General features: G+C 40.4%; 1 protein-coding gene across 1 annotated transcript in view; it reads left to right on the forward strand.

Annotated features, from left to right (window-relative positions):
• Positions 1–674: 674 nt before the first annotated feature.
• Positions 675–13,749, forward strand: part of si:dkey-121b10.7 (heparan sulfate glucosamine 3-O-sulfotransferase 6) — a 29,453-nt gene continuing 16,378 nt past the window's right edge. The window contains exon 1 of the mRNA XM_054768523.1: positions 675–1,327. Within this exon, the coding sequence (XP_054624498.1) occupies positions 879–1,327 (449 nt within the window). The 5' untranslated portion in view covers positions 675–878. The remainder of the gene's footprint in view (positions 1,328–13,749) is intronic.

Consider the following 13,749-nt stretch of genomic DNA (forward strand, 5'->3'; position numbering starts at 1 on the left):
GATGCTCACTGAGGAGAACACACATGACGATGGTTTGCAGTCAAATTGTATGATGTTTGCGGCTTTTGAGGTTTCACTGTAGAAAAATGTTGGTTGTGCACTTTTGCACAAAAGAGAAGGGAGATAGAAAGCTGATGGTGGTCTGGATCACTGCAGGCTTGACACACACACATACACATGGAGAGAAAGGAGCTTCTGGCACCTGTCTGTCCCTGTATGGTAAGAGTGCAAAGGTTAAATGTGTGTCATAGTGGCTCCATGGGGTGTGTGGTCAGGGAGGGGGCTTGCAGACAGCAGGTGGTCGCTAAGCAGGCACTAAAATCGGACTAAAAAGCAACCTAGAGCAAAGTCCAATAATACAGCTTTGCAAATTTGCACAAAGCCTCTTGGTGGATGTGGTGATTTGCAGAGGAAATTGGAGAAAATTACTCCCTCAGACTGCAATAAAAAAGTAAATAGCCCTACTTGGTCATGTTTTCCTTCATATAATGACCTTGATTTGTGTCAAATTGCTGGCAAAATACTGCAATATGATGACTTGTCTTAATGATAATTGTTTTGCCTGTTATTTTAGTGCCCGAGGTTGGAGGGGCGTGTGTTTTGGGGCGTGGAAATGGCAGTAGCACGGGGCTAGATGATGAGTGCTTCCCACAGAGACACTTCCACGAAGCCACGGGAGCGCGCAGAAGGACACGCACAACCCAGAATCTCCAGTGAGGATTCAAATGGTCTTGAGCAGACAATCCCTGAGAGGACGAGGAACGCACTTGAAGCTGAGGAACATCATGAGGCGCATTTTGCCGCGCATTGCGCAACTTTGGCGGTTGTTTTTCATCTTTTAAAACGTGCCTTTTAAAAAAACATAAACATGAAGACTCATGGGATGTAGTAAATGGAGAGCTGCGTTCAACTTTGGACACCTCAAGGTGCAGTCCAAGCTGTCCGTCTTCCTGACCATGATCATCCTCTTCGTTTACCTCTTTTACTGCCTTAATGGATTCTGCGAGTCCTTACCCAGACCTGTTTATGACCAGCAGAGTCACCAGGACAAACATGTTCAAAAGGACGCACAGGAGACGTCACCAAAACTGCCCGCTGCGTCTTTTGTGCGGGACCAGCTGTCAAACGTTGCCTACAGTACGAACAATATATCCATCGCTAATACGTTTGGGAACAAAAAGTTTCCCCAGGCCATCATCATCGGGGTGAAGAAGGGAGGAACAAGGGCTCTCCTGGAGTTCCTGCGCATTCACCCGGACGTGAGGGCGGTTGGATCCGAGCCTCACTTTTTTGACCGCTTCTATGATAAAGGACTGGATTGGTACAGGTAGGATGACGTACTCATTCACACTTTACCTTTAAATGACATGAACACTGATTGCAAATCACCCCAGCTGACTTCAGCACGAAAGCAACACAGCCACATTATAATATTATGGCAGCTGATACATGAACGTGCGTGTTGGTGGCGACTACAAAGATAAGAAATAAAGTTTTCAGAAAATTAAATGGCAGAAAGCCATTTTGGGGTTGTTATTGCTCATATTTGACCAATTAAATGCATTCTGGATAATATTGTGGAAAGAAATAAGTTGCAATCTTGCATATTGTCGCTGTCCAACGGAAAGCATAATTTTCCACATTTTTTGTTTTTGTGGTCCTCTCATCAACAATAATTTGTGTAGTTTTTGTGTTTGGATAAAAAATAGTAAATCACATAATTTATAGCCCCATATTTTTCATTAGACAGCCACATTATACCACATATACCTTAACATTTGTGCATATATTGAGTGTGTACATTATGGTCCCTTTAGAGCAGTTTATTTGTTAATATGTTTAAAATGGATCAACTAATCTTTCTGGGCCCCGTCACACAAAGCACCAACACAACAGAAAACTCAGCAACACATGGAAAAAACACCCAAAACCAAAACATTCTATATGAAAAAGAACAATAGCTATAAAACAGTACATCATATAGCAACACCATACATGAAAACAGCTCATATCAAGAAAAAATAACTGCACTCTCGTGTAGTATCTCCCTGAGATTATTTTTAAAACATCTTGTATTGTTTGATTCTCTTAAGGAACAAGGCAACCTATCCCACTGAGTAGCAGCCTTATGCAACGCTGTCTTCTGTGCAGAACATGTTCTTGCCACGGGGACAAAGGACAGGACAGGGCCGGTGGGTCGTGGAGCCATTTTTACTGGGTCACAGGTTTGCCTGGGTAAAAAAAAAAAAAAAAGAAAGAAAAAGAAAATTAATTAAAGAGAAAAAAAAATTATGGAATGACCCAATGTTTGTGAATGCACCTCGCATTCTTTTCTGTGCTGTTCGCTTGCAACGCCGCCACATAACCGTGTAACGTTTGCAAACAGTCCCTTTAAATATATGATATCTGAGAAGTTTGAGTTGAAAATTTGCGCCTTGGCGACATTGTACCACAATTGTTCCCGTGTTGCTGACACTGTATACTGCATTAATAATATATTTCAATAGGTCAAAATGTCAGTAGGCATTGGTGGAGATATATATAAACAGGAATATAAGGAGACCAATAGTGTTGTCATCTACTGCATGTGCTGCACATAGTGTACAGTTGATGATACACGATGATAGTTGATGATGAATCCAAGTGTGTTGCTCCAACTGAGCTTTCTTTGTCTCATTTTCTTGAGGATTTTGTTTCTATTCAACTGCAATGAAATACGGTCCCGTATTACATATAAAAGATCCAATAAACCAGATACAGTATAGTCACCTGAATAGAGCAAACTGAGCATTAATGTTTCCCAAACAGTGTGTACTGAAGTTTTTCGACAGTCGCCCGCACTAACACTATCCTGCTTGATATTCTCTTCATTAATATCTCTCAGCACCAATGAGACGCTCTACTGAGAGTATCCAGTGAGAGCAGCGTATTGTATTCAGTCAGTCCCCACCAATGAATTGCTGTTTATTGAGCTGACACGCTGTTTTCCAAAGTGTCCATGTTGGTCTCCTGGGGAGGAGGCCTTCGTCACCAAGGCTAGGTTGATCACAATGGAGGGACGATGGGGTGGTTGTGTGTGGTGCTGATGCTCTCAAAGTGTGAAATGCATAATGTATTGTATTGTATTGTACTTTATTTATCCCACAGCAGGGAAATTCACTTGTTACAGCAGCAAGCAAGATATAATGTAGTGCATGTGGTGATACTACTACACATGAATGCTGAGCAGAGGCCTAAAAATGAGGTCTCTAAAGTGCACACAGACAGGAATAATGGAAAAGGAAGGTTGGATATTGCACAGGAAGATGCAGTGAAAAGGTGGAATAAATGATGGATTGACAAAGAGACAAGATGCAGGGCAATGGGATCAATGCAACCGTGTGATGATTAGGTCAGGGATGAGGCTCAAAGCGTGCGTGTGCACAAGGATTGGTTTGTTTTGGTTTTTAGTGAAGAGTGGTTTTCGGAAAGGTGGAGGTTGCTGCTCATCTAATGCATTTCTGATGGCAACATACATTAGAATGATGGGGCGTAGGTCATGGATGCACGACTTAATGGATACACAGGGCTTTTAATTGAGTGGGTGTAAAAATCTGTATGCAGTTTTGTATATGAGGATTCACAAATACAAGATGGTTGTTTTAATCTTAAAGTTATATTATCATACAACATTAATAAACGTTTACAAGAATTTTCTTACACAGTACATACAATGAACAATTACTTCAGAGGAAGCAGATATACAGGATTCATCGTAGCGTTTTTGCATGCAGAACAAAGGTCACAATCGTTTTTTGCTCTCATCATCAAATTATGTGGGTTTGAGACAAAAATTATTACTTTTTCTTTAAATTTTAATTTATGATTTTTTTTCTCATAGTCCACATGTACACAGATCTTTTAAAAAAATTATATCTTAAAAAAAGAGTTCTGTCCACAGATCTACCAGCTTTCTTGCACATGGTTTGTGCATTCCGATACCTGTTTGTAAATATAGTGACGCGTTAGACGCATAATTGATGTAATTATTGTTGATAATCAACCAGTTGTCTTCATGCAGCCTTGGAAAAGCATAAATAAATATTTTTTCACAAAATTATATCAACTCATGTAACACATACATTTTAACAACAATTTAAATAAATATGACTTTTTTCCCCCTCACAGTTTAAAGGACAAAAGGCAAAAAGCTCTTTTTACCCTGTCCATACACATTGTTCATACACTATCGAAAGTGTCCTTACAGCCTGCATCACTGTTTGGTACGGTAACTGTACAACACGTGATAGGAAGGCACTCCAGCGGGTGATCAAGACCTCACAGAACATTGGGCCTCATTCACGAACATCTTCTTAAAAGTCTTCTTAAGAAGTGTACTTAAGAAGGCGCGGGTTGGAAACTGCGCCACATTCACGACACGTTCTTAAGTAGGGATAATCGTTCGCGCCGGTGTTCTTAGGTTGATGAATGCCAATGGGGATGCCCGTGCATGTAAGGCCTAATTAGCACAGGTCACCGCCTATTATTTCCTATATAAGGTCAAAAATGTGCCGTGCGCAACAGGCAGCTGGAGGCGGAGATGGCAACGCGCAAGGGCAAGACTGAGGAGCAGCTGGACAACAAACGAAAGAAAAACTTCAATTGTACAGAAATAGAGGTGCTTTTACAAGGAGTGAGCGAACACAAGACCACCTTATTTTCACGTGTATCCACCCGTCATCAGGCCATCCAAAAAGAGTCGGCATGGAGCACCATTGCAGGAAACATAAATGCCGTTTCCACGGAGAAACGCGCCACCGCAGAGGTTAAAAAGAAGTGTTTTGACTTAAAATTAGAGTAAAAAAAAAAGATTGGACTGCACTGGAGGGATCTGGAGGAAACGGGAGGTGGGCCATCAATCAGAAACTAAACCATTTCGGAAACTCTAGAAAATATTGACACAATCATGATGGAAAAATAAAGTCAAAATACATAGTTTGTGTGTGACAATTTATTTTTTCTGTGCTTACATTTGATTAGACGCTGCCTAATTAATACAGCAGCCCCGTGCTCTGGCTCAAGACGTGGCTGGGGGCGCATGTCGTTATCTGGGGGTGCTCCGTGCGCAATAGGCACACCACGTTTCATTGCGATGTTATTCTGATGATCCTGCACACCTGCAAGAACAGAGAGGGAAGCCTGAAGCCTGAAGCGGGACATCAAATATTCGTGGCTTTCAGCAAATAAATCTAATGGTCCCTTTACATTCTCTCTCTGCGCAGCGCACGTCCAGCCAGCTACTTTTTTTCTTTTGATGAATTGGGATTTGAATATATATTTATCCATGGAGTATATTTTAGTTGTTTTGATGATAAGTAATTGTTGGGATATTTTATTTGCACTACATTTTTTGGGATCAGGTTGCAAAATCCATCATGATGGCAATTGAGCATTGAAAGTGCAAGCTTTGCTTGTGCGTAAGAGTCCTCCTGAGTGTTCGTAGAATTTGTTCTTAGATCTAAGAACTGTGAGTTGAGAACACGTTTCGTGAATGCCAAAAATCTTTGTAAGAAGGCTTTAAGAACACATTTGTGCGTAAGAACGTTTCGTGAATGAGGCCCATTGTTGGGGCAGCCCTCCCCTCACTGCAAGACATTTATAAAACTAGAGTCCTACGCAGAACACACAACCTCATGAAGGACAGCACACATCCACAACACTCATTATTCACACTCCTACCGTCAGGCAGACGCTACAGGAGTTTGAAGTCCAGGACCACAAGGCTGGCAAACAGCTTTTACCCACAGGCCATCAGGCTTCTCAACGAAGCACTCACACACGCCGCACGCAACACACGCACACACTCATAACACTTGATTTATTTATTTATTTGTATTATTTATCTGTATTAATGTATCTTCTGTTGTTGTTGCTTAATTTATTGGTATTTATGTTTTTTTATGTTCTTATTCTTTTTCTTGTGTTTTCTTTCTTTTCTTGGGAGAATGAACAGAATAAGAATTTCATTGCATAGTATAACTGCCTGTTTTACTATGCATATGACAATAAAACTCTTGAATCTTGAGTCTTGAATCTTGAATTGTTTCTGGAAGTCTTCATCCTGATTGGAGTATTGCAAAAGCTCAATCTTTAAGGACAAAAAGTCCAAGACAGAGAGAAAAATATGGAAGTATCCTTGTACGTCAAAACGCAGTTAACAGTTTCCTTGGAGCCGACCGTATTATTGGAACCTGATTGTTTTATTAAATAACTTGTATGGTACACATACCTGTATCAATATACGTACACAGTAACAACAATGAGAAGATGCCCTTAGGGATACACTGTGGTCATCGACTGCATTTGTACTTTTATTTATCTGACCTTTCCCTGAAATGTGTTTTAGTTAACATTAAATGCTAGTTTTTGTCTAAAATGCAAATACAGTATGAGAGGATGGTCATTACTCAAACCAAGTGCAGCTAATCTACAGAATATGCCCTCTTAAGTGTGCGGTGGGTCTATATAACTTTCACATCATGTTATAAATTTGCTCTTGGATTCTTTTCCAGATGCAGAGCTAAACAAAATTTAGAGACGCACAAAAGTCAGATTTATGGTAAAGCCATCGACATCGTAAATTCTTCCTCTTTACGGTGCCAGATTCCCATTCGGTGGTGCAATGTGGAGGTCATAGGAAGTTTTAGCTACGATGGCTGCAATTAATCAAGCCGCTGTCAATTCCTACTATTGATTTAAAGTGTTATTTTCCTGTTTTTTTTATGTGTAATATGTGTTGATCCATGTTCATTGCTTTAATAATGTCTTGCAATGCTCGCGACTGAGCCCTGTGCAAGACTACAAAGTTACAGCAAAGGTAGAAAGACTGTTAAATGTTCCTTTCACTGCTTCCTGTCGGTGTCAAACAGACCGTGCCTTGTACAGTCAATGCTCCTCAGAGTGGTTGACTAACATCGACATAAACACAAATTATATTTATTTGTTTATTTATTCTTATTTTATTTTCTTGTTTTTTTGTCCCTTACATCTTGCCTTGGTTGTTTGATTTTATTTTGTGATTGAGTGATTAAGTTCATTATGACATTTTTGCAGAGCTGCTGGAAATGTGAATTTCTGTTGGAGGTCAATAAAGTATCTATCTATCTATCTATCTATCTATCTATCTATCTATCTATCTATCTATCTATCTATCTATAAGCTGTTGTCAACACAACCAAAACCAGCTATTAACTTGTGACTTTGGCCAGAGACATACGATGAGTGGCCACTAATAAAGGATTTTGAACCTACGGCGGTTTGTTGACATCGTTTTCCTCCATGTGTGAATGTTTTTACTTTGATTATTCTCTTTTTATATAGTTTGTACCATAACCCAACTGAGCTGTGGCGGTAATCTTGTTGTATGTCTTGACTACAATGACAGTAAAGCTTACGTACAAGCGTACACTAACAATCTAAAAAATAATAATAATAAATGGGTGCATTTTATTAGTAGCTGTGGTGGAATCCAGGTTAATACTGCAATGCTTTAATTTTGAAGCTGACTTTGCACTGAACAGGAAGTCACTGTATGCACGTTTTGTGTGCAACACTTTTCGACATAAAAAGAGTGATTTTTTTTCATAGAAATGACCCCTTTGCCGTCTCAAATTTTGTTGACATAAACGGGAGCAACTTAAGCAGGTTCCACTGTATACCCTTTTATTGAACACGTTATCAAACCCCCCCTCTTGTGACGAAAGGAGTGTGCTTGTTATCTAAGCCGCTGACAGCACGAGTCAACGCTGTGTGAATTGGACCCGTGTAATAATAGCTCAGGCATTAACACGGACAGCTCGGAGAGGTGCGCAAGGGATGACGGGGATTAAGCCCCCGGCCACAGCCAAACAAGACCTTATGGAGTGTTAGTCCACAACATGGTCCCTCCCCCGACTCTTCACCTTGTAATGTGGATTAACAACATTATGCATCATAGGGAAGCCTTGTTATTTTAAAGACCATTCCCTCTCCTCCCCTAACTGAGTTCCCTATTCTCACTTGATGTCACCTATTTAGAATTTTATGTCTTTTTGGGATATTGAGGATGTTTGGGTTTATCTCCTTCTTTTGCAAACCATTTTTATTGTTTAAGTGCTATTTTCATGAATCATTCATCAATGTCACACAATCAAAAGTCAATCACTTAATCAATTACCTAGTTGACCCAAATATAAGATGGTGTTTTTTTCACTACAAAAAGATGTCTTGTCTTGAGCTTTATACGAGCAAACCAACAGGTGGCACCAAAAAGTGCTCCCAGAGCTTTTCTTCCTGTCACTCACACACGCACTAGTAACCTGGAGAGATGCAGCTGTGACACCCACTGGAAAAGTGTCTCCAAAGGTCAGTAGCAAGTTAGCAAACAATAGAGGAGGGTTTATGATGCCTATTTTAAGATAATAGTGATCAACGAAGCAGAGTCATCACACAACTGTCAAGCATCTGAGAAAGATGATATCCTTTTTGTGTCACAATCTACCAGTTGTTATTTCATCGATATTGAAATGATTTTTTGGTCTATTTTCCAAAAACAGGTGACATGTCAGCTGACATTCAATTTTGTCTCATATTCAGATCATTGTATGCAGTTGTCCCTCGTAATATCGCGGTTCGATTATCGCTCCCTTGCTATATCGCGTTTTTCAAAAATTAATTAGTTAATGATCACTGTTTTGTGGTAAACTATGGTGTATTACTCGTCAAAACATATTGAAATACAAGTGACATGTAGTATTCTGGCCACTCGGCAGCAATAATGTTACTTTGATGAGACATGCATCCTTATTACATTACCTTACCTTGCACTCAATGTAGCCAGCCATGGATGCTAAGTGAAATAAAGTTTCTCCTCCCACTCTGTGTGGAAGTGGTAAGTTTTGGGCTTATTACTTTGTTCATCTTCCCCACTCTGTTTGAAACCCTTTCTTAAGTTTAGAAGAAATATATTCGAGGCTAACTGGTTAGCTCACTAGCTTGCCAGCTAGCTAGCGGCCGTCTCGAGTCCCTGCAGCATAACAGTTGTGCAATGCAGTGAAAACAATGAATAATAGGAGGTTTAATGGTGACTATAGGGGTGTTACTTCCTGTCTACAGGGCTCTAATAATGTTTTAAAAAAAACATATTTAGAAAATCATAAAAAGGTTTTCTATGCTGTAACTATGAAAATATTCCATTTATTAACATTGAATTACATCTGGAACCAATTAACCGTTACAAACAAGGGAGGACTGTATAATATATCAATATATCGATATTCCCATTCCTGTTTTTTTCTTCCCTTCTATACCCATCCATTCATTCCATAAGCCCTTGTATTGCGATTTATACCGTGATTTCCAGACTATAGAGCACACCGGTATATAAGCCGCACCCACTAAATTGAGAGTCAAAAAAAGATTTGTAAATATATAGGCTGCACCAACCTATAAGCTGTAGGTGTCCATGTCGTAACATGGGACATGGGATAGTACACAGAAAGATGTTACACAGAAATATTTTTTAAAACTTTTGATTAAATAAATTTCCAAACAGTGCGTGTAAAACAGGTAATTAAACAGTAGCCTACCAGAAAAGTCATTCATCGCTGTCTTCATCCTCCTCCTGGGAGCTAAAACCACTAAAGTCCCCGTCTTCAGCGTCAGAATTGACCAGCCTCATAATTCCTTCATCACACACTTTGTCAGTCTCTCTCGCTCTCTCTTTCCTTGTCGCTCTCGTTGTCACTTTTGTCTCGAGGAAAATTATCCCTTTAGCTTGAGCTGTCCTTTTCATCATGCAGTAGTGCAGCCTTTCGAAACCCACACTACAAACCTTGCAATCCTACCTCCACTCGATGTACCCAGCTCACTCGTTAGCTACGATGATGAGATGCGAGACACTTTTTTCCAATCTGAGTTCAGCAGCTGCCACGGTCCAAGCAGTCCAAACAGACGCTGTAGTAATTCTACACTTGATCAAAATTACTTACGATTTGTCAGATCAAAACCCGATCACTGCATAAGAGTTTAAAATGTGATATGGGCGTCCACTTCACTCATCCAATTCACTACCTCCTGAAGCTGCACTAAAAGTATCATGGGAATGGGCCTTTTGGCCATACATTAGCCGCATCACATTATAAGCCGCACGGCTCAAAGCGTGAGAAAAAAGTAGCGGCTTGTACACTGGAAATTACAGTACTTTCATCAAAAATGGAAGCTATATCGTGTCACCTAAAGGTCAGTGGCCTCCTCGCCTCCATTCTTTTCCCTTCCTTTCTCATCTACTTGTTCCCTTTCTATCCCACTCCTTCCCTCTTATTCCTATTCTTTCACTCTTCACTTGTCGAATTTCTTTCTTTACCAATCTTTATTCCTTCTCCTGTTCCCCTCTTCCCATCCTTTCAACCCATCCCAAACAGTTAAGGTCAAAGTTCTTCCCTCTTTTCCTTTCGTTTCCCTTTCTAGCTTTCCTTCCCTGTACCTCGAGTCTACAGCCATCTTTAGTTTCCCACATATCACTTCCAGATATCATATGTTATTATTCCTTTAGCATAATCACACGCTAAGTACTCAGTGATTCCTCATATCAATTGGAAGCCGACTTTGCAGCATGCCAAGCCAACAATATCATGTGAAAACTGGGCTGGAATACATCAATTAAACATTTATTCTCTTCACTTTCAAAGTGCTGTGTGCGTCTTTGAGCTCCAATGAGACAGAGCAAGAGAGAGCCTTGGCCTCTGTGCTAACCAAGTAAAACACATGGACATCCTTAAAGGAAGCATTTGGCAAATTGTTGTAGAACAAACGCTTATATGTGGAAAAGCCTTGGATTTACCATCGACTGGAAGTTATTCTGTGGTTTTTCTGATGGAGAGTGAAGGACTTGATGTGTGTGCGTGTGCGTGTGTGCTACCTGGAGCCTATCCCGTCACCCCAGCAACACTGTAGCCTCTTCATCTTGTCACTACACAGATATATTAGTCATTTCACTGTATTGATCACAGAAAACTGCCTCATTCTATTGATCTGGCCGCTCTCTGCCTTTATCACACTGTTACAGAAGAAATGATTAACTTCTGAATATTCAATCTTGTTGACAAGAGGCTGTTACTCCTCTCCACCTCTTGCTGACATTTACACCTCAGGGTCGCGGTGTCGCCGCACTGGATTTATCGGCTTGTTCAGGCCACTCAAACCGTGCAGTTTCAAGCCGGCGGACAGGTTCTCTTTCTTGTTAGGTCAGTGTCTCTAAATCTGTCTGATTATCGACTCATTATATTTCTTCCCTCTAATGTCTGGTCGCTCTGAAGAAGGCGGTTGCATAATTCAGCAGGGAGGAGGATGCGCTACTTAGCCAGGAATGCCCAGGTTTTATTTCCTGTCAGTGAATTTCTAGCAACCACAAGGGAATCTTGGCTTGAATTCCTCTCTGTGCATAGTCTTTTTTATTATTCAGACAAATGTATACGTTATGCTGCAAGAAAGAAGGCTTTGTGCAGCAGAAGGAGAGAGAGAGGGGCAGTCGATGCGTTTTATGCTGCATCGATGCTGGAAGGAAATACTCGTAGTTTTAGCAGGATGTTTGTTAGCAGCAATCAGTGCAACATGCAATGTCATTTGCGTGAGTCAGAAAATTTGAAACACCTGCACACTTCAACACCTGTATCAAAAAAACCCGCTCTTGCAAGGATTGCAAACGACGCTGTCAGACAATTGGACAATGTGTTTATGGTAGTGGTTCTAGTTTGCAGTGGTTGAGAACTGCTATGCATCATCCTGTTTCTCTTTTGCTAAATGGAGTAATCAAGATATTCATCACAATAACCACAAAAATAAACATATTGTAATACAAATGCTCTGCTCTGACCGTGCAGCTCTCGTATTTCGCCGCACAGTATCCTGAACACGTGAGTTCCAGTGATCATTCTAATGCTGGCAGCCAATGTGACACATGGTTAAATACCGCAAAGTCAAATAAATCCCATGGCTTCTTAATGAATTAAAATGTCATATTGTCATTTGTGTATTTTCTTAAGGACGCATACACATTCTCTCATGAGAAAGGCAATTACAGTATATTGATACACTACTGTAGATTGTGCGGGTGTAACGAATGGAGTGGCTGACGACAGGCTGTAAATGGAGCTGGGAAAGAAGTTAGAATCAAGCCTGGCGAGATAAATTGCTGCGTGATATGTATAGATTTTAACTCAAGAGGGAGAAAAAGGCCAGGTCCAAGCCAGCCATCGATATTTTGACAGCTCGTCATTGCTTGACCTTCCTCCACCCGGTGGACCGTGACTCATCCAGTCAGTGACAGCGGAGTCGGATGATTGGCAGGTTGTTTGGTGACAGCATGTGCGCAGCCCTCGGAGACTTTGCCATACAGAGTTTTAATCAGTCGGGCTCCGGGGAGTGGATTTGTGCCATAATTAAATAAATATAAAGCCAAATAAACAGATCATTAATTATCTATCCATCCATCCATTTTCTATGCCGCTTGTCCTCACTAAGGTCACGGGGGTGTGCTGCAGCCTATCCCAGCTGACTTTTGGGCAAGAGGCCGGGTACACCCTGGACTGGTCGCCAGCCAATTGCAGGGCAGATCATTCATTAATTAATTAAAATATGAAATACTGAATAAAAGTGTGAAACACAAGGTAATTGTAAAATACAAATAATGAATAATTAAATAACTCGACTGAAACTACCATTTTTTTTTACAATCAATTTATGTATTTCCTGCCCTTTCTAATTATTTAATGACATTTCTGTTTTTCTAAAGGCATTTTTATTTATTTAACGTAATTTTTAGTTATTTAATGGCCTTTTAGTTCATTCTTTTGTGGTGCAAAACGACAGTGGAGTGAGACAATGCAGTGGAGTGAGACCTCCACCTGCCAATGACAATCATTTCAGTGAAATGAGGGTGATTCCACCCAAAGCAAAATACATTTTTAAAAAAATGCAATTGCATGCAGTACAAAGTTTCAGTCAAAAACGACACATTTTGACAAAACACATTTTTGACAGGCATTATTTCCAGGCTTTCGCGGGCCACAAAAATGATGTGGCGGTCCAAATCTGAGTTTAACACCTGTGATTTTAATAATATATAGCGATGGGAATAGTAATGGTTTGATTTATTTGAACATTCTTTTCACTTCAGCATACATCACATATTACAATTCCACATGTCCGAAAAGGGGTAGGAAGAAGCAGAGCTTATTCAATCCTATCGCCTCTTTTTTACACATGAAATTGCTAATACATTTCACAATTGCTAATACATCGCACATCAATTGCTGATTCATTTGTTCATTTCCCATTCAACATGTTCCTTAAAGCAATATAACAGTATTACAATGTGTTACAATGAAGTTGAGGTTTGTAAATCTCTTTGGACAAATTGCTGGTATCGCGGGTATGCTGGAGCCCATCCCAGCTGACCTCGGGCGAGAGGCGGGGTACACACTGGTCACCAGCCAATCGCAGAGCACATGTAGACAACCAACCATTCACACTCACATTCATACCTATGGACAATTTAGAGTCTCCAATTAACCTAACATGCATGTTTTTGGGATGTGGGAGGAAACCGGAGTACCCGGAGAAAACCCGCACACGCACGGGGAGAACATGCAAACTCCACACAGACATGCCCAACGGAGATTTGAACCCAAATCATTCAGATATTTTTTTTAATTTAAAAGATAAATTGTTATG

The sequence above is a fragment of the Dunckerocampus dactyliophorus genome, chromosome 2, assembly GCF_027744805.1.
Source record: "Dunckerocampus dactyliophorus isolate RoL2022-P2 chromosome 2, RoL_Ddac_1.1, whole genome shotgun sequence".
NCBI classification, from domain to species: domain Eukaryota; kingdom Metazoa; phylum Chordata; class Actinopteri; order Syngnathiformes; family Syngnathidae; genus Dunckerocampus; species Dunckerocampus dactyliophorus.